Source organism: Camelus dromedarius, chromosome 2 (genome assembly GCF_036321535.1).
Source record: "Camelus dromedarius isolate mCamDro1 chromosome 2, mCamDro1.pat, whole genome shotgun sequence".
Classification (NCBI taxonomy): domain Eukaryota; kingdom Metazoa; phylum Chordata; class Mammalia; order Artiodactyla; family Camelidae; genus Camelus; species Camelus dromedarius.
The window spans coordinates 117537234-117564554 of NC_087437.1; the positions used below are offsets into that span (position 1 = coordinate 117537234).

General features: G+C 45.6%; 1 protein-coding gene across 1 annotated transcript in view; it reads left to right on the plus strand.

The window, feature by feature from the left end:
• Window positions 1–27321, plus strand: part of PCP4 (Purkinje cell protein 4) — a 54702-nt gene that overhangs the window by 9509 nt on the left and 17872 nt on the right. The window contains exon 2 of the mRNA XM_031459812.2: window positions 15560–15611. Within this exon, the coding sequence (XP_031315672.1) occupies window positions 15560–15611 (52 nt within the window). The remainder of the gene's footprint in view (window positions 1–15559; window positions 15612–27321) is intronic.

Genomic DNA, 27321 nt, shown 5'->3' on the forward strand with positions numbered 1-27321 from the left:
ACATAAAAGATCACTGATCACAAATAGAATGATAACATAACAAAAAGAACGATAATGAGAAAGTTTGAAATATCCTGGGAATTACCAGAATGTGACCCAGAAACACCAAGTGAGCAGATGCTGTTGGAAAAATGGAACCGCTAGACTTACTTTATGCAAGGTGGCTGCAGCCTTCAGTTTGAAAAAAATGCAGTATTCTCAAAGTGCAATAAAAAGAGGTATGTCTAATCGGTAATCACTGACCTTGTCTGTCACATTTCTTCCTGCCTTCTAGATTATGAAACTTGAGAAGACAGAGACTGTCTTCTACACCCTTTCATCTCCCCAGCATGTACCATTCAACCCACAGGGATGAAGAATCCGTTATATGTTGGATATTGTGCTGGGTGAATGGCCCTACCTCTCAAAGAGCTTATAGGCTAGCAGGGGAGGCAGAGTCACCTAAAATTAACTGGATGATGGGGTCCATGCACAGTATAGGTCTACTCCCTATATAAACCAAGTGCCAGGGAAGTATTGGTTAACACCATTGTGATCAGGAAAGCCTTCCCAAAGGGTCAATGCTTACAAAAGTAGGGGCTCAGTTATATACTGGTTGGAGAATAACCTTCATAACTAATGGTTAATCTTAAGTCATGTATTTTAGAACCACCTGTGAATTTAGCAATCTTAAAGTCCAATGGATAAATACATGTCTATTAGGAAACTATTCAACCATCCCTCGGTATCTGAGAGGGACTGGTTCCAGGACCACCCTGTCCACAGATGGACACCAATCCAAAGACGGTCAAGTCCCTTGTATAAAACGGCCAAGTACTTGCATAGAACCTACACACATCCTCCCATGTGCTGTAACTCACCTCTAGGTTACTTATAATACCTAATGTAATATAAATGCTGTTTAAATAGTTGTAAGTGAAATGCAACTGTTATGTAAAGAGTTGCTGGCATGCAGCAAATTCAAGTTTTGCTTTTTGGAACTTTCTAGAATTTTTTAAAATATGTTTAATCTGTGATTGGTTGAATCCCAGATCCAGAACCATCAGATATTGGGGGCTGACTAGTTGATATCTCCCTAGAGATATAAATTCCTTTAAACGTGTCGGACATTTCCCCATCCTTACCAATGAATAATTGGGTTCTACTGACTTAACATATCTTCCTTCAAAAGTGTTGAGTGAAAAAAAATCTATTCAGGACTTTGGCAGCGGATTACGTAAGGACGATCAATAAGACTTTTGGAATTGTGCCTATTGTGTTTTTTTAAAAGTTCCATGCTCTAACGGTGAGAGACACCGACGTGAATTTAGATGTGCCTGTAATCTAGCTTCTGTGAGGGTATTAGTGTTTGTCCACGGCGGAGTATCACTGCACACCTGGTATCTCAGAGCCCCTGGCGGCTTCTTAACCATTATTACTATTTCCTTATCTCTCATGTTGGTTCCAGGCATGGGCTCATCCCTGTGTTTATAGCTCAGTTCTCACATACGCATAAATCCTGTCAAAGTATCGAGACAATGCAGCACCCCACCACAGATACCGTTCCTGGCGATGCTCTGTGCCTCGTCAATGTGGGCTATTTTCCTTCTTCTTGAAGATAGCGCCTTAAAACAGACGTGGCGGTTAGTCACTTTGTGCCCCTACCGAGTACCTCCTGCAAGTTCACTGTTATTTCTTCATGTAGATGTAACCTTTCCTGTCTTCCGAGCAGATACGTTTCACTTTGGGGGCACTGTTTCGTGAACTTCCATGTCATCGTTTATTCGCCGAGTTCTCGCTGAGTCTGATTTGGCTGAAGTACATGTGCGCGCTCCCCCACCGCCAAAGTTTGGAAGGGGATGTGGAATTCTCACATGACAGACATCTAAAGGCAGCGTAACAGAGCGGTCGGGCTATAGGCAGTGCCCCCAGGGACCCTTCCCCGGCTCCCATGTCCCTTCAGAACTACAACAAGGAGGCGTGACAGGGGCGGGAGTCGGAGACGACTCTGGGATCCTTTGCTCCTGTCCACCTCTGCCATCAGCCTCTCTTGAGGTGACGGCAGCTCGGGGTGGGGAACTCTCAGTGAACCCGCAACTGGGCGGCAGGGATAGGACCGGCGAGAAATAGAAATGAGGTGCTCCATGTTGGACATTATTAAGAATCTCATGAGCATAAGACCACGTGCGGGCCCCTCTAAGTGAGGGACCCTGTGTGCCTGCGTGGGTCACCCACCCACAAGGCTGGCCCTGGGAGGGCAGGGACAGGCAAGTGCTTGCTTTTTAGTGAAAAAAAAATGAAACAAAGCAAAAGAGAGAGAGACAGAGCTGATGAAACAGCATTCCAGTATCCCTTTGCAATGCCTGAAGTCTTTTATGTTTTTTTTCCCCTCTCTAAGCGGAAGTTTCTGGAATGGCTCAGGCCTGATTGTGGAAGCAGGTGGCTTGAGGGTCTCACCCACAAATCAGACGGTGTTTTCAGGCCAGCTTGGAGGATGACCACCCAGTGACACCCTTGAACAAGGAATGAAAGATGCTGGCTGACCCCACGTGGCTGTCGTGAGGATGGAATAATAAAACTAGTTCAAAAAGATGAGGAAAGCATGTATTTTGTGAAGACCACACAAATGCTAAACTCTAACCTCACTGAAAAGTTCCCCCAACTAGGATTCCAAATGTCTTTATTGAGTAAATGCTTTAAGTGGCCCGTTTTGTCCTGAGACTTTTCCTGTCCTTAAGCCTTCTGTCCTCACCCGTCTCTCCTTGCTTGTGTGATGTCAAGGGCACGGAGGACAAATGTGTCAGGCTTGTTCAATTATGAGACATTTTTGTGCTTGGGAAGCAAAAAGTTCTCACCGCAGGAAAAGCCGGGGTCAGCATGTGTAGGAAGGAAACAGCTGGGTGGTGTGAGTGTCTGTCATTTGAAACAGCCCTGTCCCTGTGAGGCAACCTATAACTAAATTATGGGTGGGTTTGTTCTCCAGCAAATGAAGTTGTTCTGGATTTCGGAAGGATTTGCAAATAAAATTTGGAGCAAGTATCTGTCATGAAGGGGATAAAGGTGCTAGACTGAGCTGGTCAGAGGGGCTGGGTGGCTCCGGGTAGCAGTGGGAGGTGTGTCTTTTGTTTTAAATGGAGAGAATGCTAGAATTTTCACCTCCCCCGGGTGGGGGCAGCTGATCAAATGGCCCGGATAGCTTCTATCCTGGCTTCTAGTCTCTGTCATTTCACTTCTTGAGCTGTGACAGCTGATTTAGGACAAAGCCCTGCCCTCTCTCCCAAAAGTATACAACCTCAGTCTTCTCCTGTGTTCTAAGGCTATTTTTGTTTTAGTTGAGTGGGGGCAAAAACCCTGGCTGCTTCTCTATTACCAAAAAAGAAAGCCTCTGGCTCCTGGCGCCTGGAGCCCACCCCCCCCCCCCCGCCCCTCGGAGAAGCATGTGGCACAGCGCCGGCAGCCAAGTCAACATCTGTGCTTTGTCTCGAGAAGTCATCGCGCGGGGACTGAGCTTTGTCCTTCGTAGGGGGAGTGTGTGTGCACGCAAGCGTCCATGGGGCTAGTTCGATGTGTGAAATAAATCCAGGGAGAGAGCTGTCTGCGTGGTCGCGGAGCCCTGTTCTAGCACCTTGCAGACCCCTGGGGCTTCCCAGGACGGCTGAGGCGGGTTAAATCGACTGTTGCCAGGGTGCACGGAGGTGGCTGCGTACTGACCCACGCACGCAGCCTTTTATTCAACCTCAGACGTGGGGAGGGTCTGCTGATTGGGTTAGGGCACCAACATTGTGGAAGGTGGTCCTTCCGGCATCCTTCCAGTTTCTTCCTTTGACCTTCAGCCTACCCTCCTCCCCCATCTTCTCTGTCTAGAAAAAAATAAAAGTAGTAACTTATACCAAGCAGAAACACATCCTCACTAGAAGCAAAGGCCCAGAAAACTTCACTGAAATCAATAGCTTACGAGCAAACAGGTAGAGGCTGCTTAATTTATGAAAAAAATGTTCATGCTAATATTTTGTCTTTGGAGTCTCATAATAGCCATGCGAAATGCATGCTTTATTTAATTGTACTTATTTTTTACTGAAGTTTAGTCAATGTACAATATTAGTTTTTCTTCTAATTGAAGAGCTGTCGATTTATAATGTTAGTTTCAAGTGCACAGCAAAGCGATTCAGTTACACATAGATATTTTTTCAGTTTCTTTTCCATTACAGCTCATTACAGGAAATTGAATACAGTTCCCTGTGCTGTACAGTAGGTCCTTGTTGTTTATTTTATATCTAGCAGGGTGTGCCTGTTAATCCCAAACTCCTAATTCTCCGTGAAAGGAAATTGAGCATGTGAAGTAGCCACGTGAAGTCACTCATTCAGGATCCTTCGGTCACTTCTGAGAGCCGGGCTTCATCCTTCTTCACACAGCTGAGCCTCCTGTGCTTCTGTTCCCTTAACTCACGACAAGTCGAATACGATGGGAAAGAAAGAGGGGCTGGTCTTTTCAAGCCTTTTACCATTACTTTGCAGCTTGACTTTTTTTAGGGACCGCATCCAGGCGATGTGACTCTTTTTGTCTCACTTAATTCTCACAACCTGATGAGGTAGGTGCATTGTCACTCCCATTTTATAGAAGCAGAAACTGAGGCTCAGAGAAGTTAAGTCAGGGTCACACAGCTGTTAAGTGACAGGGCTGGAGAGCCTGGACAGTCTGATACTAGGACATTTTTTTCATTCTTTTCTTTAAAAGTCAGGTTATTAAAGTATAGTTTATATATAGTAAAAATTACCCTTTTTAGTTGTACAGTTGATGCATTTTGACACATTTACAGTCTTATAATTTAGATGTAGACTATCTTATCATCACCAAAATTTATTTTGTGTCCTTTTGGAGTCAGTCCTCTGGCCCCACCCTTACCCCCAGAACCCACATTGTTGCCCCATCAGACGTTAAAGAAAAGTAAACCCAATTGGTGATGCAATGCATTTACACTGTCTGGAGAATGGCATGATCGCCCTGGGTTGCAAATAAGTTCAATCATATAGCGCAATCATTTCCAACTTTCCAGCTGAGAGCTGAAGTGGTGGAAATGTAAGAAAGTGGCCCAGGGAGTGGCGACAGTCCCTGAGCTCGTCCAGCACTCACGGAGCAAGCAGTCAGGCTGTGAAGCAGGGGAGCCTCAGCTTCTGCATGGCAGCCTCAGCCCGGTCTCTGCCTGGGTTTCCGTCCTGCTCCCTAAACTGACACTCAGCATCACCACCTGCTCCCTTTTTTCTGAGGGCTGTTGAGGCAGGATCTGCTCCCGGTCTCTGCCCTTGGCATATAGCTGACCATCTTCTCCCTGTGTCCCTTTGCCTTGTCCTCCCTCTGCGTGTGTCTGTATCCAAATTTCCCCTTTTTATAAGGACACCAGCCTGCTGGATTAGGGGCCTGTCCTAATGACCTCACTTGAACTTGATTACCTCTGTAAGGACCCGATCTCCTAACAAGGCCACCTTCTGAGATACTGGGGGTCAGGACTCCAATCCCGAGGACACACAATTCAACAACTAACACTGCAGACGTGGTGGTGTCTTCCACCCCACTTCAAGGGCCACTTAGAACCTTCCACGCCATTCCTTCTCAAAGGTAAGTGACAGCCACATAGATGTCATTGCGACTCTTTGTTGAGCTATGCTGAATAAACAAAGCGAAGTGATTTTATTGGCATGTTTGAGATACATGGATTTGAAACGTAGAGGTGTTTACTGGAAATGACCTTCATAGGACATGCACTCATCCCATGATGAAGTCATAGGACACCATGTCATCATGTCGATACAATGGATAAAATGAAAGGATCCCACACAGAAGCCGTTAAACAGCAACTATTCTTTAAATGGCAACGTTCACTGGTTGTGAAACTGTATAGGTGTCATCCACCATTTTTATAAAACAGAAGCTGTATCTACCTGTGTCCATGTTGAAAAAAATGGGAAGCAAATACTCCAGAATATTTCACAGAATATTAACATGGATGGACTCTGAATTTCTGAATTATAAGTAGTTTTTAAATTCCTCTTTGTTCATTTATTTTCCAAAATTTTCATAGTGACCATATCTCACTTTTATAAATAGAAAACAGTGTATTCAGAAAGAAAATTGACACAGAGATTTTTAAGGGTAGAAAACACAAATTTAAAAATAAATGGCTATGGGATAAAGTATCAAGCAAACTGCAGCAAGACAAGCCACACATCCCTAAAAATGAAGGCTCTCTCATAAAAGGCCTGCCTACCGACAGCAAGGCTAATTACTTCTATTACCATAAAGGTCAGGATAAAAATGCTCGGAGCTGAATATAGCATTTGAGGCAGAATTATTTGGGTCTTTCAGAGGTGAGGGCGAGAGGAGGAAGAATTAGGAAGAATTATAAAGGCTAATGCACTTGCCACTGAAAGCCCATCATTTTGTTTTTAATCAACTTTTTTTTCTTTCTTTTGAACCCTTCCAGCTGAAATTCTCATCTGACATTGTTTTTCACACCGTTAGGGATTAAATTAGGGGATTTTTTTTAATGCTCCATATTCAAAATATTACTGGGAGAATTATAGATGATTTTAAAATATCAGTGACAAGAAATTAAATCTATTCTGTCTTGATCACAAAATGTTGGCATAAAAGCCTCTTCCGCTCTTCAGACAAATTCGGGGCCTTTGATTTGCAAAAGGCCTTTAATGGTGTGCCTTTGATGTCTCTGAGAAGCCACTCCTTTCATGACTGTGGTGGCCCCAAGCAGTCACAGCCGCCTGGTGGCCGCCTGGGCTGTTTTTCCTATTTCCCTGTGTGATCGCCCTGGTCTCCCTCCTCTGTTCATTGAAAGCCTGATATTTCATCTGAGAGACTCACGATCTTTTGTCAATAAAACATTAAATATAATACCCTAGAAACAAGCTTTTTTGTTTTTTTATAAACACGGTGATCAAAAGAAAGCACAGAAAAAGATGCTCAGAATGGTGGACTGAGATCTTTGGGGCTGGTTCCCGTCTTGGTGTCTCTCCTGGGCAGGGTATTGATTCTGCAAAGAATATGAAACTTCCCGGTCCCTGAGTGCAGTCTATGAAAAAGACATGTGGATTGGTGTTTTCCCCCTTATTTATGACCCACCTGAGGAACTGCTTGTCACGATGCTATCATTTCAGGGGCGCCAGAGTCCCTGAACCCATTTGCAATCTGAATTTCAGGATGCGACAGCATGAAAGGAAGACAGTGCCCCAGAGAAAAATGACTTAGGAGCAAATGCATCCAGCGGGGGAGCCGGGGCTCAGCAGCACTTGCTAACAAGCGCCTCCAAGCCGCCGTGGGAACAGGGTGGCGCTTTCTTTCTTTTGTTGGCCAAATCTCTGCAGCTAAGTGGTAGATAGAGTCCAGGGGAGGCCAGATATTGGGAACAGGGGGAAAATGCTAAAAAAAAAAAGAAAAATGCCTGGAAACAAGGACTGACTTTTTCTCTTGACACAGGGATGCTATCCACTTGATGTCACCAAATAATGCCTCTTCTGGAAAGCACTGTCACTGATGGGTGAGCCGGGAGGGCATGCCTACTGCATGTCAGGTGCCTACATGTGACAAGTAGGAGCCTGAGGTTATGATCTGTCCTTCTCAGACGGAGGGGACGCAGACTCTGATAAGGGTTTCCCCAGCCTCGCACAGCTGGTGGTGACTCATACTCCTCCCTCAAGATGGGGAACCCCCCTTTCCCCCATCCACTCCAATGTGAGTTGGGGGACCCTTGCCCATGCCCCTGACCCTGACCTTGGTCATCCTGGGTTAAGTCTCATCCACCATTTGAAATAGCTGGTTTAGTCTCTGTCAGTCCCTCCAGGCTATGAGCCAACTGATGTCAGAGAATGTGCCCTTCTCCCGGGGACCCTCAGGGACCGGCCCAGTGCCTGATTATCGAAGGATAAGTAAACCATTAGTCCAGGAGTGAGTCACCCCATGGGTTGAGTCTGGGTCTCTGTCTGACACTGAATCCATGACTTTCACTGCCAGTGATCTTGCACGTTGGTGAAGGTACATAATTTTGATTATCTGCTTTTGAAAACAACCTTTTATTTCTTAGCCTGGGAGAGACCGAAGTCCTCTTACTGGGGAATTTCCCGCACGTGGCAGCAGTGCCGGGCTGACCCAGGACGGTGAGGAGCCCCTTCACTTCCTCCCCTGCTGGTTCAGTCACGGGGCTGAAAAGAAATGTCTCCATGAGCCAAAGCCCTCTGAGGGCCCCTCTGTCCTTTGTCCCCTGTGGACCTGGCTCTGTGGCAGTTGCTGTATTTTCTCCAGTGTTGCCAAAGCAAATGCATGCTTGGAGCTCTTTCCAAAATTTTGTGACACAGTGGGCGAGTTGCTTGGGGAGATGGAGGAAGGAGGGGTGAAGAGTTGGGGGGAACTCTGGGGACTCTGGGGACCCTGGGGATAGCCTGGGACCCTTACTGCTTCAGGAGGCTCTTGGTTCCCCAACTTTAAGGGGCCTTTGGAAGTGGTGACCCTCCAGTCAAGTCAAATCTCACCAAATACCAAGCCAAGTTCTTGGAGTGAAGGCAGGCTTGTCTAATTAAATGGTATAGGTGTCAATTCAGAAAATATTTTTGGACTGTCATTTGTGCCCCAAATTTTACCTACTGGAATTCGTTTCACATTTTATTCTCTTCAACTTTCTGCAATGAAAAATAAATGTCTTTTAATGGGAACTTGTGTTTTATCCTAAAGATGAAACAGCGTGTCCTGGCTGAATGCTTTTCCAAGCAGACATAATCTGTCTGGGGTTCTGAGTCCGCATTAACGAGGAAGCAGGTGTTTGTGATTCCGTTTCCCACATGACGTGTGGTTGGCGTACTCGGTTTTATGGGTATCATCGGCAAAGCATGAAAGATGGGACTCTCCACCGAAGTATTCTAGAAATCATATAATAAAAACTGGCAGAATGACAGCACAGTGTCGTAACCTACAGCCATGGCCCTTGAGACAGCTGTAAATGGGGGATTTCAAAGACCGTATTAAAATAATTTTCTAAATCCTTGAAATCACTTGACTTCTTGAATCTTTTACTTGCTTTAGGGAAACATGTGACCAGTGCCTGGTGGAGCCGTGCAGGAACCTCAGGCAAAAGAAGTATTAGTAATAGGATCGATCCTGTCTTTATGTAAATTTTGGTATTTCCTTTATCATGACTTTCTGCAGTACTTTTATTTTTATTTAAATTTAAAAATTTTTATTTTTATTTTTTTGATGGGGAGGTAATTAGGTTTATTTGTTTATTTATTTCTTAATGGAGGTACCAGGGGTTGAACCCAGGACCTCATGCATGTTAAACAGGCACTCAACCACTGAGGTCTACCCTCCCCCTGCAGCACTTTTGATTTTCTAGAATATTGCATTAAAATAGTATTTATTTATTTTTTGCAGCTTTCATTGAAAAATAAAACATACTTGAAGCACACCACCAGATGAGTTGATACACGTGCACATTGTGGAAGGATTCCTACCATCGGGTTAATTACTGCATCCATTTACCTTCCTTTTGGCGAGAACCCTTAAGTTTCACTCTCTGGCAAATTTCAGTTACACAACTGAGTGGCCCCAACTACCATCCCCGTGTTACACACGAGATCCTCAGACTTAACTCACAACTGTGTGTTCGTACCCTTTTACCAGCTTCCTTTCCCCTACTCCAGCCCCTGGCAGCCACCGTCCTGCTCTGCTCCTATGAGTCTGACTGTTTTTGTTTTCCAGGTTCCACATAGAGGTGACTCCCCTGCAGCAGCTGTCTTGATTAACGAGTTTCTTGGTTCCCTCTTAACTTCCGTGCCTGAGGCGAATGCTCCACCCACCTTAGCCGACGGTGACCACTCCAAGAACACTAAGACTCTGTAGCAGATTTCACAAGGAGGAAGGGGGGGGAGTAACAGAGCCACTCATTTTCACAGGCGCATGGGCTTTGTGATGAGCACGCAGTGAGATTATTTTTGAGTCTGTCTGTGATGGTCCGGCTGCCAGCACACTTGCTATTCGAGCTGACACCGCTAAGACGGGTGTTAACTGCCGTGCGTACAGCTCCTCGGCGTAGCCTAGAAGGGGTGGGGTGATGCCCTCTCTAAGCTCAAAGTCCGGGAAGAAACGGCTCCAAAGCCAGTTAGGAACCGGGATGCTGGTGCGGCCTGTTCCACTGTGGCGTGTCTAGCGTGGAAGGGCTGTCTGTAACTTTGCAACTTGGTTGAAAAGAGCCCCGCAGCCAAGTTGATGTGCTGAGTCAGACACCTCTCCTGAGTCACTCCAGACCCTACCAGGGAGGCCCCTGCGGGTGGCCAGCTGGCATGGCTTCCGCGGGCTTCGGGCAGGTCTGACGTGACAGCACGTCACCGCCTGTCCACGCCGCGTGTCACTGCCTCTCCACCTCCTGCTGTGGGGCTTCCTCCTTGTCCCGGCCAGATGCCCAGTTGGAGACGTGGCCCAGTCTGAAAGCATCAGGTCCTGAGCTCCGTGGTGCTCATCTTGAACCAGTGAGAGACAGGAGCTGGGGGATACTCTCCCCCCTCACCAGAGGGCTGTCCCCAGACACGTTTGTCACCGCGTGCAGTGCAGGGTGGTGCAGGGTCAGGGGTCTGGGTGTGCCTGGCCGTGCCCGTGGATGACGAGTCCTCACGTGGGCTCTCCTGGCCCCACTTCCCATCCTGACCCCCTCATTTCTGGCATCTCCCTCTCCAACAAAGTTGTAGCCCAAACGGCATAGCCTCAGGCTCCGCTTCCCGGGAACCCGAGCTGTGATGTATTCCTTGTTCTTTTCCTGAAGCCCTCAGTGCAAGGGGGCTGTCAGGAAAAACCACTTCAAAAATCACCCCTTTCAATACCAGTCCTGCCTTTTTATGAACACTTGGCACCTGCTGGATTATCAGAAGGAACGATACATACTCACTCTTCATTTAGATGAAGCCCGTATTCACTGGGGTTTATGAAATTCTGGAACGCTGTCCTCTTATTTGTTGAGGTCATTGAAGAAGGGAACCTCCCTTCTGAGCCCGTGTGAGCTGCCCGGCCAGGGTTAAGGGCTGAGGACCCAGAGAAGACCTCTTCTGGCCGTGGTGCTGCCTCGTTCCCTGAGACCTCCCAGCCTGCGTGCCAGTCACCAGCGTGTGCTCACGAAGGCGACTTCTGCGTTGTGCTTTAAACTTGTGTCGTATCCTTAGATGGGGACCCAGCACGTCCTAATTGTGAAACAAGGGCAACAGAGAAGGAGAGGGGATTTTGAGGAAAATGCGTCTGTGTTCTAACGAGACCAGTGGTTTTCTTACTGGTCTAGGATTAGTGATCGTACAGACAAGCTGTGTGAAATACCCTCCCCCCCAAGACCCTCTGTACTTTAAAGAGGCCTTGGGGACGGTGACAGGGACGTGGTGTTGATGTGTGTGGAGTGGGAACGCCAGCGTCCCGAGGAGGTGGGCGCGGAGCTGGCTTGAGCAGCAGAGAGAGTTCTTCCAGACACGTAGGCAGCAGAGAAGGAAGGGGCGGTTCTAGACGCTTAGGAGAGGATGCAGGAAGGTCCCAGGTCTGTGGTGGGACACGATGCTGGGGAGGGTCCCACACAGGACTGTTTTATGAACCTGAGGTTGTTAGGGCAAAAGTGGGGCTGGAGTTGACCAGGGAAGTACCTGAAGGAGGACATCTGTGCCAAGCACCACGACCAGGGGCAAGAACCAGGGCCAGGCTCCTGGGAACTGAATTGGGAGGAGACCTGGCTCTGGTTTTGCTGTTGTTAAAACTGATGCTGATTTTTTTTGCCTGCACTTGCTCCCCCACCAAGGAAAAAAAATAAAAAGCCCATAGATTTCCACCACTGCTGATCTGGGCAGCCATCACGATTGACTCCCTAGATCAGTTTGAAAACATGGAAGCAAATTTCTGCTGATAAGAAGGCATGGGGTGGCACAGGCGGGAGGCTGTTCAGAGACACTGGTGCTTGGTTTTCTAGACCATTTCGACAGTGCAGCTGACACATCTGCTTTGACCTGGTCCTCGTGGCTGTGTACATTTCACTGATCAGAGAGGAGTTTTTTGCCCTCTGCGCATGCTAGCGCATGAGGCCGTGTTGATGTGCAAACTAAACGACGCAGTGGTGGTTCTCATGATAACACTGACTTCTTTCTGAAATTGCTGGAGAAGCCCTCAGAATCCCAGAATCTCACATCAGGGTTTGCTCTGAAGACAGTTCATAGTGTTCTTTCCCTTTAGCCTTTGATCTTGTTGTCAGTTTAGTTAGAACAGATGATGGTCTTGAGGTGTGGCTGCGTCCCTTCCTCAGGCAACACAGCTTCTCCGGGTGATGAACTCACGGTGGGGCCAAGGATGGAGGGTCTTCTCTCGCTTGGGGACAAGAGTAGGTGGGGAGTAAAGGCAGCTTCGTCCCCCCAGGGCGCTAACCTCTATCACTTTGTGAAAGAGAACCTTTTTCTTACTGGACTTTCGGAGAACATCCATCCCTTCATTGATTTTTAGAGAATCTAGTTCTGAGTTCTTGTGTTATTTAAACTTTAAAAAAGATCTCACCACAACTCTGCAACTGAGCCCCTGACTGTTGGTTTGTCTCTGCTGCTTCTGGTTAAGTCAAGTGTCCTTAAAACTCTTGCCTGAGGGTGCTAATGAGGTCGCATTGACCTTCACGCAGGGATCTCCCCACCTGCCGAGGGGGAGGGTCTCAGGAGGTCACTGGGAGATGCGTAGGCTCAGTGGTTCAAGGGGAAACTCCGGTGCCAGTGTCTCTGGGTTGGGGTTCTGTCTCTGCCACCTCCCAGCTGTGTGACCTTGAGCAAGTCCTCTCTTTGCCTTAGTGTACAATATGCAGAGCGAGGCCGATGCGGGCAGTGACAGTATCTACCTGGTTAGGGCTGTTATCAGAGTCCAGTGAGCCTGTGGTGCCCAGGGGCACTTGGAGGATGTCCGGCCTCGGGACCCAGCACCCAGCCTGACTCAGGTCCTCTCCAGAATGGGTCAGAGGAACTTCAGCCACCTCACCTGGTGATAAAACAATCATGTGTGGTGACCAGCACAGCCCGCAGGAGTAGGAAAGCTCTTGGATAGTTCCCCTACTGCTCTCAGCATTGCCTTAAAAATGTCTCGAGGTCTCGACGAAGTCTGGAACGAGATGCTTTCAACGACGAGTTCTCTTTTGTCCGAATCATCTTCTGATCCAAGACAGCATCTCCTTATGACATCGATCGGCTTCATTTTGCCTCCAACAAATAAGACCTCACACAAAAGCTCGTCTTAGAAATCCTAAAAAAGGGAGTCCTTTTCTCCCCTGAGCACATTTCATTTTGCTTTTCTTCAGATTTCTAAAAGGTGATCTTTTATGGAATGAAGTATTCATGACATTTGAAAGCTGTCGATGGCTAAGGTCTTTGAAGAGAGTGGGGTTGAGTGGGCACCTAATTTGCACTTGTATAACATTTAATTTGACTTTATTCATCTCTAAAACCCTGTCCTTTTATTCTGCGGAATTTGCTTTGTTTTCCAAGTCATCTATGAATTCTGTGGGGAAGGATGGAGGGTTTAAACCCTGGACTAGTTCAGCCCCCAGTGATTTGACCCTTCACAATGGCGATCAGATTTCCATCGCAGGCAGCAAACTTACCAACTTTGTGTTTGAAAAGAGGAGACGAAATCTGCACAGGCAAGAAGAAAGTGGCAATTTACCTGCCAATCTGCTCTATTTAAGAAATGTGTGATTTGGTTTAAATCAAGAGGATGTGTTGTGGGGGATGGTATAGCCCAGTGGTAAAGCGCATGCTTAGCTTGCACAAGGTCCTGGGTTCAATCCCCAGGACCTCCATTAAAAATAAAAAATCAATAAAAATCAAAAAAAAATCAAGAGGATGTATATTACAGATTGAGTGCTTTAGATAATAATGCCATGAGCTGGGAAACTAAAAGGAGTTTATTGAAAAACAATTAATATTTGGCTAACAATTGCAACCTTCTTTTTATACGGGAGCGTGGGCAGGTCTGGATTCTGAAAACTCAAGATGTTTCAAATTAAATGTGAAGAAGGAACCCTCAAAAGCTAACCTTTCCAGCTTGTTGCCTTCCCTTCCCTTCCTGCCGGAGACAAGTGGTTTTTCTTCTCCTTACGAGGCACAGCATCACCCCCCCCAACCCGACCTGGGTGGGCGTTTGCATACGCATGGACTGGGATGGGGTGTGTGTGTGTGTGTGTGTGTGTGTGTGTCTGTTTGTGGTGGGGCTGATGATAAACGGGAGACTTGACTTTGCCTCTCTCTCGAGATATCATCTGCACAAGGTGATGAGTGTACACAGGGTGGTTGACTTTGTTAACCTAAGTCTACGTCATTCACCCTAGTTATTTACACTAATCAGAACTTGAAAGCAAGATCCTCCCAGATGATTCAGCCACCATTAATCAAGGGTTGGCTAAGGACCTGAGAATTTCTCATGACAACATTGAACAATAATGGAAAGTGATTATTATTTTTTGCTATTGTTTTTAGGCTGAAGTCTTAGACCCAAATATAAAGTGTGAGGGCATGCTTGCTTACCGCCGGTGGGAGCCACCTGTGTTGCTTTTCTCCCTGTGCGGTGCCCTGCCTCTCCTTCCAGGATCCTGCTCAGACAGTTACATAACAATGACGATTCCTGCAAGACGCTAACCTTGGCAGGGAAGTCCAGTCTCCAGTCTTGACTGTGCCACCAATTAGCTATGTGACCTTGGACAAATCAGGCTCTCTGCCTGGCCTCATTTCTTCTCCCTGAAAGTTAGAGACTTCACATTTGCTTCAGTTTTTTCAAACAGCATATTTTTTGATAATGACCAGGAAATTAGATTGACAAAATACTTCTCTCTCCACAGACTAGAACAATTCTGAACGTGTTATTTAAAAACAGTAGCTGGATAAGCTTTACAAAACAAGCTTCTATGTCTGCATAGGTAATGCATTGCTCAAGGCTCCCCAGACCACATAGCCAGAGACTCTTTCCTGAAGATTCAAGACTAACCTTAAAGTATTCATCCTTTGAGTCAACCTGGCAGAATGAGAATACACAGAATAGGCATAAACACCGACAGAAAAATAACTCAACAATAGGAGAAACTCTGACTGTCGACATAAGATGTTTTTAGTTAATTAAAACTTATTTGAAGATAAGACATTGAACACAGCGATGAGAATAAGAACATAGCAATGAAATCACCGTCAAAAGCGATAGTTCTGACCTTCTCACATTCGGCACAGACTCTTGGCTGGTTCCCTCATATTTTTCAGCAAGCTTGTGCTCCATCAGCAGCCCCCCAGCTGGCTTCCCTTGTGACCAGTGAACTGCATTCACAAAGCAGTGAACCTGGTCGAGGGAAGCAGCCTGCGGAATCTCAGCAGCTCCTTTCTTGGGTGAATTTTAGGTTCATGAGCATCACACTTTAACCACCTGAGCTGAGGTAACACAGAACTCGACACGATGCGAGAGGTATCTGAAACAGTAAGGGGGAGAAAAATAATTCTGAAACATGTCTGATAACAGTTTCTTTTCTCTCTTTTTCTTAACTGCCTTTAGCGACAAGGAGCTGGGGCAACCAATGGAAAAGACAAGACGCCTGGCGAAAATGGTAAGACCCCGTGAATTGTGGAGCTACTTACATTTTTTTCCCATCGGCAGCCTTGGGCACGTGGCAGGTGTGGATCGTGACTTCCTTGTAAATCAGCTGCTATATATTCTGCACATTGGTATAGAGTGGATTTTAGCAATTTAAAGTGAGCACTGTGGTCTGGTTTTACAAAAACAACAACAAAACACAACAAAACTGAGCTAAATGTAGTGATAAGAATGTAGTCCAAAAGGAGGACTCCCATTTGGGGCGACATGATAATTGCAGTGCAAATATAGTTCTCTGCTTTCTTCATTAGGGTTGGTGAGAATCACCAGCGTTGTTGTGAGGATAAAATGAGACCAAATGAGATAAGTGCTTTGAAAACTGTGAAGCGCTCAGCTCGGGAAGGAGGTTTCCAAACTGGCTTCGGCGCCCCGCGGTGTACAGAGTGCAGCGCTGGTCCCGGGGGTGGTCCTGGGTCAGCGAGTGTTGCTGCGGGATTCACCAGCAGATAAAAATAATAGCAGACAGAGCATTTGCATCCTTGAGTCCAGTCTCCACCTTGGCCTTAAATTGTAGGAATGATCGTCAGATTTTATGCATGGGGAAACAGGCTGCGAGTTAGGGAGCTGGGGTGTGGCTGGGAGTGGGAGGAGCACAGACTTTGAAGGAGCCGGAGCCGGGAGGAAGTGCAGCTCCCCAGTTTTAGCGGTTGTGATGGAGGATGACTGGTGATAGTGAAGAATCCCCAGTATGTGTCAAGGGTTCCGGTTCCGGTTTCGGTGAGGATAGATTCTGGGTGTTCTTACTTTTTGATAATTACAAAGTGAACTCACGCTCTGTGGAAGACTATTCATGCTTCCTGCCGGATAGAATTTGTGCTGGTGCTCACTTGTCCAACTGTGGACAATGCCAATCTCCAGCTGTAAGCATTCCTTAGGGGCCCCAGAACCACACTCTTGAGTTTGAGTAAGGCCTGAGCAAGACAAAGTTCTAGAATGTTCCTTCATGGTGCACTCGTCTGGGGTCTGCTGGCTCACCCACCTACTTTGGCCATCCTACTGGGCGGGATCAGTGTGGTGACCCCTGGGGTGGAAAGGTCCTTGTAACAATAAGTAGAGGGGCTGGTGCTCAGGAATGTGCTGATCACAGTCCGGGGGTTGGGGCCGGGGGAGAAGGTAAGTTCTTTCACAAGCCTTTCACAACACCCACGGCTTTTCCCCTCTTCTCTGTATGGGCTGGCGTGGGTGTGGGCTATTGGCAAGGAGGTTGGACAGCAGAGGAGGAACAAATGACAGCTGCCCAAATGGAGAAGGATGGACTGCCAAACAGGACTGTCCCGATTTTCTGTGTTCATAGATTCACCTCCATCTTGTCATTGGAATTCCTGTCCATGGACCCTCCCAATCTCAGAATCATGGGGTTTTATAGTTGAAGGACTCCTGAGAGGTTCCCCTACTCCTGCGGCTGTTCTCAAACTTTTTGCTCTTATGACTTCTTTCCATTCTTAAAAATTCTCAAAGGCCCCAAAGAACTTTTGTTTCTGTTAGCTGTATTTACTGATGGTTTCCATATTAGAAATTAAACTGGAGAAATTTTTTAAAGGTCTACTTATTAATTCATTAAAAATAGGAACTATCTTCAATATCTTGTAATGCCTTATAACAAAAAAGAATCTGAAAAAGAATACATATATGTACATAAATGTATGATCAAATTACTATGCTGTACACCAGAAACTAACACCACATTGTAAGTCAACTATATGTCAATAAAAATAAATAAATAAATGACGGGTAACATAAACAACATTTAAAAAATAAAAAGTAATGATATTTTCCAAGACAGAAAAAAATACTTAGCGAAAGAGTTTTATATCTTTGCGAATCTCTTTAATGTCTGGCTTCATACATTCAATCTGTTATAACCGCAGGTTCTACATTCAGTGTGTTATAACATCCTGTGCTGTGTAGCTTCTAGAAAAGTCCACTGTGTACCTGTGAGAGGATGAAATTAAAAAAAAGCAGAATACCTTAATACTATAAAAAAAATAATTTTGATCCGGTGGGATCCCTCAAAGGAAGGAAGCGCCCCCAGGGTGCCCGGTCCACACTGTGGGAACCGCTGCTCTAGGGCAAGCCCTGTGTCATGCAGGAGGAGCCTGGAGTCGGGGTCAGGCCGAGTGGTGGCCAAGGCAGGACGAGATCCCTTGTGTTCGATGCCTCTGCAGCCCGGCTTTCCCCTGTCATCCGTAGATACTTCAGAGCAAGTCTTCATGCTCCGTGCCTTGTATGAGATGAAATTATCAGCTGTTACAGAAGACGCTACCTTCTGCTACGCTAAGGCATGAAATTTCTTTCAGATAAAAATCGATCCACTCTAGTGAAAATTCAGCGTGCCTTTTCTGAAGGTATAAAAGTTAATAGGAGGGAAAAAATCCAAGGTGCTAGGAGGTAAAGCTTCTCTTTATCTAATTCTAGATATTAGAGGATATTCATTTTTTGAGCAGAAGTCCGAGGTTATTTGGTAGTTATAGAATCATGGGGCTATGTAAACTCAAATTGTTACTAACATGTTCTACCTTCATTTCAGAAAAAAGTGCTCATTTTGATATCTGTACAGGATATTTTATTATAATACTAAGCTTGTGCTTTTGCCTCTAAAAACAGACAAAGATGAAAGTCAATAAAAACTCAACAAAAATTGGGGGAAAGATTTCTAGGTATGGTCTAAAAGACAGTTTTCTAAAAAATCTGAAGTTGCTTAATTCTTTATTCTTAAATTTGTTATATGAAAAGACCATCTTGGAATTTCTATTTTAACCTAAGATTGCATTCCCCTGAAATTCAAATTATGTAACTCCGCCATCGCAGGTGTCTAGAGAGACCTTTTATCTTAATGTATATTTCCTATTAATACAAATGAAGCTGCCTACATAGGGTGAAGGAAGAGGGACCCATGAGACTAGAAATACGAAGCAGAGATGATCAAAATGTTATGAGATTTAGATAGCAGTCAATTAATCATAAAGTGAATATTGCCACATTTCATTAGCTGACTAGAAGTCAGAATGTCCTTATTTTAACTAGTATAAATTGAGTCAAGGTCTTCATTTAACAAAAAACAATGAAGACAAAGGGAGTTAATTACGGGTGCCTTGAAATTCTACTTTGGATCAGAAGACCCAAATCAGATACATTAAAACTCCAGAGGGATCCAAATTCTTGGGCTCTGCTGAAATTTTATTATATTAAGTATTATCTCAAGAGGGCCATTGGCTGGGATCTGAATTCTTCCAGGATTTGTTTTTGTGTTGTTGTTGCTGTGGTACTAACTGACGTGAAATATGACACATCCACCCCATACAATCCAGAACAACCCTGAAATCGTCCTTACTCTCAAGGATGCCAACCTCTGGATACACAACCCAGCAGATCCAGATGCCCCTCATCTCACCCGCAGTGTGAAGAAAGGTTTTTTTCTTTTTCCCAGAAATACTGGGGTTATATTAATTTTTTAATTTAAAAAATAAGTTAATTAGGATCTTGTTGGTTCAGAGATTTTCATTCCTAGATGCACAAAGTACCTTTATTATTTGATGAGTTTATGCGAAGGACGTCGTTTGTTTCTGGGTATAATGCCCTACTTGAGGGAAACAGTTTATAGCTCCGGTTACAATTCATCTGCTACATTAAATTCAAACGTGTTGATACGTACAGACACAACCGTCTGAATCTAGCTTATTCACCACTTTAGTTACCATTTGGACACAATCAAAAGATTTTTTTTGTAAGACAATAATTTGGCTGGGTATCTTGTTGTCAAAAGACACTTTATAAATCCTTTTTCTTTGTAGTTCTTAACTAGCTGGGTGTTCTGGCTGAATATCTTGATCTGTATCTCGATTCTCATCATCCATAGAGACTTCAAGAGTTAATGTTCTTTATTGACATACAAAAGTAGGAAAATGCTGGGAGGAGAGTGGCTGCTGGGAGACTTCCAAGGAAAGATTTATGAGTAATAAACTCAGATGGAGCTTACTTTTAGAGCTTGGAGGCTTACTCAAGCTAAATTGAATTTCTAAAGCTGGAATGGATTTCTCTTGACTTAGTGAGCGGTAACATATTTGTTTCCCAAATTCTGTCGTTGGAGGCGAAGGCATATGGACATACCTGATTTAGATAAGAGACTCCCGTCAGCCCAGGCTGCAGGCACAGGCTCAGAAGGCAGATCTTGTTCTGACCTACCTGTGGGGCTCGCAGCAATTCTCGTTTCTTTGAGGTGCAAGGAGCTGAGCAAAAATTCAACCACCATATGGAAAAGAGGTTATGGCTTGAGAAATTGCTAGAAGGTGTGGGAATATGCTAGGAGCACCTAAGACTCAGTTTGTGTCAATGTGATGACATCATTACTAATAATGAATAAGATGAAATGTTACCTGACTGGGTAATCTCCTCTCCTTGTTTTGAGTAAAACCAAAATCACAGACAGTTAAGTTTATCTCACCTTTGGATTTGAGGGAACACACACATGTGCGCGTGCACACACATACACACACACACACACTCGCACAGAGAGTAATTTTATTTTTCTGCTATCAAGTAGTTGTAGAGAGAATTTGATTGAGAAGGACCTACATTCATAGACAAATAGATACCATTCATCTGAGTCTGATTTTCCAAATAAGAAGTAAAATTCAAGTATTTATTCCCAAAGCACCTCACACCCCACCCGTGCCCCCTCCCTCTTGGCTCCAGATTGCCCAGTTGATCCCCAGTTTTTTTTTCAGTGTCCTGGGTGATTTTTCCGTGCCTACAAATCGATTTGGGCAGATTTTACCTGGGATACCTTTAATCTATCACCGCTCCTTGGTTTGTGGAAGTGTGTGGGATGAGGTCTTTGTGCAAGGATGGAAGATCAGCTTGGAGAAAGCAGGGACCGCCTTTGGGGCCGGGAAGGAAAGGGGACTGTGCGCTCACTACCACACCCAAGAGAGACAGTCACTTCTGGTGGGAGATGCTGCTGGACTGATCTGGTTCCTGAACACAGGAGGTTGGGATGGGAGACAAGAAGAGGAAATGCAATTTCCAGAAAGACCACGGAGGGCTCACGCCCTGTAACTGCCTACAGCGGAGACGTGACTCAGTTCTGCCTAAGATACGGGATGTGACCGTTGAGTCCAGGGATGGATGCAGAGAATGTGGATGTGGTGTTTCTGCAGGCTGCTGTGGCAGGGGGCTGGAAGCCAGGGGCATGGGGAGCTCTGCTCCACACAGGATGTAATTCACCAATTCTGCCCAAATCTGGGTAGGAGTTTAGGTGGAAATTTACCATGCTTAATCCGTAATAAGCCTCTTCGAAAAGGGAAAGTGACACCTTAGAATGTTGAGCCGCCCTGCTCATCAGAAATGAGCTGGTTAAACTTTCAGACTGCATCTGGCTCTGGGAAAAGCACCTCCCCGAAGTTATCAATCACCAAGGTGTGCGACTGTTCCTGCGCCAGAAAGCTCTAAATTTGTTTCTTGCTAGAGCAATAAAACCGCGGGCTGCACGAAGCCCCGCATCCACCCGCGCTGAAGTGCTGTACGTGCTGCCGTGAATACCGCAGACACACAGAGCCTTCAAGGTGAAAAATCAGATGGCTCTGCTCTCCATCAGGGGTCGCCTGGCCCCTTTCCCCTTCTCTTTCTGTATTTGAAGTAACCAGAAAACAAATTCAAAACAAGGATGGATGAAACACTAACCGGCTTTCAGGCATTGTTAGCAGGATGTGCCCTCTGTGGTGTTGGCTCCGAACACGCCAAAGAATCTCTATTCCAGAAGGAATACGTGGATACACAAAGTTGCTTGTGATATTGAGTCAGACGGGGCTGGAATGAAATTGGAATTGCTTATTAAGCCAGGCCTTTCGACCGTCAGGTCTGCACACAAAGCTAGTCAATGGGTAATACTGTTCAACAAGTGAATCGATTCTTTGTGGGGCTCTGTTAGGGATCAGTGTTGACAGGGAATTTATTATTGCCAATCTCGGTTATAAGATTTTTTTTCCCCTTCAGGTGGAACATTATAATAACTTCAATGTGCTGGTAATACCTTCAATAAATACGATGCTTCTGACCCAGTGTCTAGGAGTAAACATGCTTGAAGCCTTGTTAATAAAAGCAGAGATTTTTACCTGTTCCTGGTTATGGTTCCCTACCTCTGTGTGCATTTGTGTAGGTTAAAACGCTCTCACACACAACTGATTCCATGGCAGACTTGGGGGAGGGTAGGGAGGCCATGTCAGGCCAAGTTCCTCAGGAAGTCAGGTGATAGGTCCAAGTGTTACCCAAAAGGGGAAGGGGAAAGACCCCAGTTCTTTTCTTACCTGAAAGAGAAGAATTCAGATGGGAGACAGGAGCATTGCGCAGCGAAAGATCTTAAAGGATTTATTAGCGGAGGGAAAGAACACCTCCAAGCCTGGGAGGCCGGCTGACCCAGGGGTGGAGGGCAGTGGTCTTTGTCTGCCCCTACTTCTATACCCTCGCTCAGAGGGGGTCTCCTGATTGACTGATGGCTCTTGCCCCTGGCGTGCTTAGTCATGCTCGTCCCCTTTTGTGCGTGTCCTTACCCATGATGCACACAGAAAAGCGTGTGGGGGTGGCGTGCGGGGGAGCTAAACCGCAATGCTAATTATATTACAATGAGCATTGGGTTGTGTCTCGTTAGGTCCTTGTCACTATCGTGCAGTTGTGGCTGCCAGGTTCTAAGTGGTTTCTTGCTGGCACTCATTTAGAAGAAGTAAGGCCCCTTTATGCTGAAGATGGGCATAACGCCATCTTCCAGACCCTCCTCTCTCTCCTCCACCTTATCTGCCTGGTGTCCCCACTTACCTAACTACCTAACACAAGTCGCATAAATCAGAGGAGGGAAGACTGCAGGTCATCTGGCCCCCAGTCTAAACACACCAGGTGTCCCCAAGTACACTCTTTCCTGAGTTTTCTCTTGACCAGGTGGGTCTTGGTTGTAAACTGGCAGATAGGGTGGGCTGTGGTCGGAGTCCATATGACTGGAGGAGGTTAACAGACGTACATCTTGGCCAGGCTGGAAACCATAGTCTCAACAGAACCATCATGTCATCAGTGCAGTTAACTAGCCCCTGGCAAACAGGTGAGATCTTAGACTAATGACAGGGAAAGCCATGTTAATTTTCAAAACAAAAAAATGGAAGCAATGTTCTAATCTGTGGGCTTCTCTGTATTTTCTCTTTCCTCGCCTCCTTGCTTCCTTCCTTCTTTTTGAGATGAAACATTACTTAGCTTTAGACTAACTGAAGATAGAATTTTGTGAAAACATGAGGTTAGAAATTATGCCAAAAGAATTGCCACTCCAGATCTGTTTTGGCTACGAAGTAGCTTGTACCAGGACAATGGGGGTCCTTGTCTCTTTGGCTCCAATCAGGAGACAGGAATGTTTCATATTCACTCATCAATTATTTGTTTGGAAATAATACTTCTCCAAGTGCCTGGAAGCATTTTGCTCTTTTAAGTTGGTGATGCATTCATAGTTTTATTTGTAGAATTAATTTGCACAGCAGCACGTTTTCAGAAGAGAGAACCAATTTCAGCCTGAGCTACATAATAAGATGGTTTAAATTTGTAGGGTTCCTATTGGGGGGGGGTACATCTGTGATTATAAAGGTGTGTAGAAATGCTAACATTCCTTCTTCGGAAAGGATGTTTTCGAGCAAGACTTCCTCTTAGGCTGGACCTGCTCTTCTGTTTGAGTTGTGTGGGGGAAAGGCGCCTCCGAGCCCCTGTGAACGCCCCCAGGCACATCCTTAGAGCAACCATGGGACTTGCTCAGACCAGAGGGCCGAAGTCTCCTTGGGTCTCACACGAAAGCTTTCTGCCAGAGATTCTAGAACATAGCTTTGGCAGGAGCACCTGGGGATTGTTGTGAGCTTATGTAATGTCCACGCAACACAAATGATTGGTTTCTTCCAACTTCTTAATCAGTAATGAGTGGGAGTTTCGAATCGATATAATTAATTGTGAAGATTTGGCTCAATGCAGGTGATTCAGTCGAGAAATGGTGCTATTTCACTCCAAGTACAATTGATATTCTCTCCTAAGTGGGTCCTTTGTGCTCAGAAAGTGACCACTTTTCATTCAATTAGGCTAAGAACAGACTGGCTCTGAATCATCTTTCTTTTCTTAATTGTCTTTATTGAAATATAGTTAGGGTACAACATTACATAAGTTACAGATATACAATGTAGCAATTTACATTTTTAAAGATTATACTCCACTTATAGTTATTATAAAATGTTGGCGATAGTCCCTGTGTTGTACAACATATCTTTATAGCTTATTTTATATCTAATAGTTTGTACCTTTTAATTTCCTCCCCCTATCTTGCCTCTACTCTCATCCCTCTTCCCACTGGGAACCACTAGTTTGTTCTCTCTATCTGTGAGTCTCCTTCTTTTTTGTTATAGTCACTAGTTTATTGTAGTTCTTAGATTCCACATATAAGTGATATCATAGAGTATTTGTCTCTCTGACTTATTTCACTTAGCACAATGCCCTCCAAGTCCATTCATGTTGCTGCAAATGGCAAACTTTCATTCTTTTTAATGGCTGCATAGTATTCCGTTGTAGATAGATGTATGCCACATATTTTTTATCCTGAATCCTCTTTTTAAGAGTGACTTCAAAGTGTGGTTGAGTTTTTTTGATCCTGGGCTAAAACCTAGTTTAGAGGATTGGCTGTATCAATGTGGCTTTCTCTCACAGAGGGAAGGTGCCTCCTGCTTTTTGGGGTGGAATCAGGAGAACAAAGTCCATGGGTCATCACATGGCAGAGTTTGTCTCGAGGTTGGCATGACATCACCCAGCCACAGGCTCTGGAAGACAAGCCCCTATAAGCTCATTCTTAACTGTCCCTTACCTCTTTTGCTCTCTACCAAGGACAAGGGTCCAAGGGAAAATGGAAAACATAGGCTCGTTTCTAAAAAGTACTTAAACATTCTATTTGCAGAGGATAGATAGTTAGATTTATTTATTTATTTATGTATTTAATGGAAGTACTGGGGATTGAACCTAGGACCTTGTGCGTGCTAAGCACACACTCTACCACTGAGCTATACCCTCCCCCCTTAAAAAGTATTAAGCAGAGCATTAAACAAGCCTGGGCCTTCCTGAGAGTGGGTCCCTGCACACATTACCTGCCGTGATGCTGGTCTGAGGGTGTCACATACAAATGTATTTTTAAAAACAATTAAATATATATTATTCATTTCATGATATATTTTCCCCTCATGCTTTCTACACTGCTGTCCTGCAGCTAGGTCATTGGAAACCTTTTTGTATGGAAATTAATTTGACTCTAATTACTTTTCTAAGTCAGGGGCATAAAGCTTCCCTTCCTTTTATTATTATTGTATTTATTTATTTATTTGATTTTTAATTGAAGTATAGTTGATTGACAATGTTGTGTTAGTTCCTGGTGTACAGCATAGTGATTCAGTCATATATCTCTATCTCTATCTCTATCTGGATATAGATACAGATATAGATATATAGATATATTCTTTTCCATTCTAGGTTATGACCAGCTATTGAATATAGTTCCCTGTGCTGCACAGTAGGTCCTTGTTTATTTATTCTCTGTATAGTAGTATATTTTTCCTGACTTTAATCACCATGTGAATATTTCTGGATCACTTTGTATACTGGCTGCGATTTTGTATGATTTCTGTTTTGGGATCAGATTTTGAAGAGGAGTAAAGACAGCTGCAGAGGAGAGGGAGTTCTAAGCCCCTCCTCTTGCTTCGGGCAGCTGGGACCCCTCAGGCCAACAGCACACAGCAGAGGGGAGGGAGGCCTGTGAGTTTCTGGGTTCAGACCTTAAGAAACTGGCACCTTCCACCTTTTTCTCTCTGGGAATGCTTGCTGTAGGAGAAGCCAGCTGCCACTCAAGAACTCCCACTACCTTAAAGCCATCGTGCTGTGAGGAAGCCCAGGCAGCCCGCGGGCAGCCCTGTGGACAGGTGCCCCCCAGCCCGCGGTCGTACCAGCTCTCCAGCCCGGCTGGCGGACGTGTGGGTGGAGGTCCTCCAGGTGCCTCAGCCACAGGGCCGTCCGGCTGCAATCGCGTGGGGGACTTCGCCCAGGAGATGCCCTGCTGAGCCCACGCTGGGGGAGAGAATACTCGGTTCTGTGTTTAAGCTGCTAATCTGAAGTGACTCATGCTGCAGGGATAGTCAACTGGGATGCACGTAAACCGCTTCTTTGCTAACCCGTGGGCTCCTTCCCCTTCTCTTGCTCTGCCCTCCTTCACGTACATCCCAGACCGAGCTCTACTCTTTGCTAGTTGGAATAGAATCCCTCCTGGATACAGACCTTTAGGTCCTTAGTAACCAGACAAGGGAGGCCGTAGAGTACTCTGGACTCCAGCTTGGCGCTGAGCATTCATTCATTCATTCATTCAGGAAGTACTTGCTAGGCACCTGACATGTGCTGGAGCGGCCACTCAGAGCCGAGGATGGCGGACCCTGGAAGAGCAACACCGGGAGAGTGAGGCGGGGCGTCCTTAGTGGCGGGCGTGTCAGGCGTGGTCTGGGGACGAGCTCCTCCACGAGCAATTTGAGGAGTGTTGACCACAAAGGGACCATTTGCAAAGGTGTTGGCAGGGTTTAGGGAACCTCACACAGACTGGCAGTGGCAGGGCCTGCAGGGACGCCCAGAATCCAGAAAGGGTGTGTGCGGACGGGTAACCCACAGGGGCCGTGGTCTTTTGTTGAAGGACAGAGCTGATCTTTGGGCAATTTTGCAGACTCTTAGGGTTGCCAGATTTAGCCAGTAAAAATACAGGGTGCCTCATTGAAGTTCAATGTCCAGTAAGCAAGAAACAAAATAGCATAAGTATATCCCCACAGAATACTTGGCGGTATACTTATACTAAACATTTGTTATTGTTATTTGTTGTCGTTTACCTGCAATTCAAGTTTAACTGAATAGTCCACATTTTGTCTGGCAACCCTAGAAGAGAAGGGAGCAATGAAGTAAACCACCCAGAGCTCTCTTTTTCAGTTTTCTGATTACCTCTAGTATCACCCGCTGGAGGAATCCAACCAAAGCCACAGCACAAGGCTTAGGAGGAGTGGGGAAGGGTGAGGAGTGGGGAAGGGTGGAGAGTGGATCGCGGAGGGGGGGCAGGAGGTGACAAATTGCACTGCCTCTTACCCGTGCCTGCCCTTCTCTCGCTGGGCTCTGGGCCAGGTCGCCGGAAAGCCCCCCTCAGGCTTCCCTAATTACAGACGTAGCCTGCTATACTGTGCGACTGCAGCTTTACAAAGACAGAGCAGGCGTGATTTTTGTACACAAAGTCTAGACTAGTTTCAGGAAAAAAAGAAAAAATCAGGCCATCAATATCATCTTTCTATTTTAACTAGAGTGTCCTTGGTTGGCTTAATATTTTTAAAAGAAGGAAAACTGTCAGATATTTGAGGAAAAGAGGACATAGTCGACACTCTCAGAGCAATTAGGCTGCCTCTGTAAAGATCAATGTGTGTTCACGCTGTCAGTTTGAGCCACCCCCTGGCCCCGCTCAGGTGTCATTTGGAGCCAAGGGAGGTGGCCAGAGATGGAGGGGGCGGATGCAGAGGTGTGAACATCTCAGTCTGGTCTGAAGGGAAACCCTGCTGGAAACCGGCCCGCTGGGAATGGGGGTGTGAGCGCAGAGC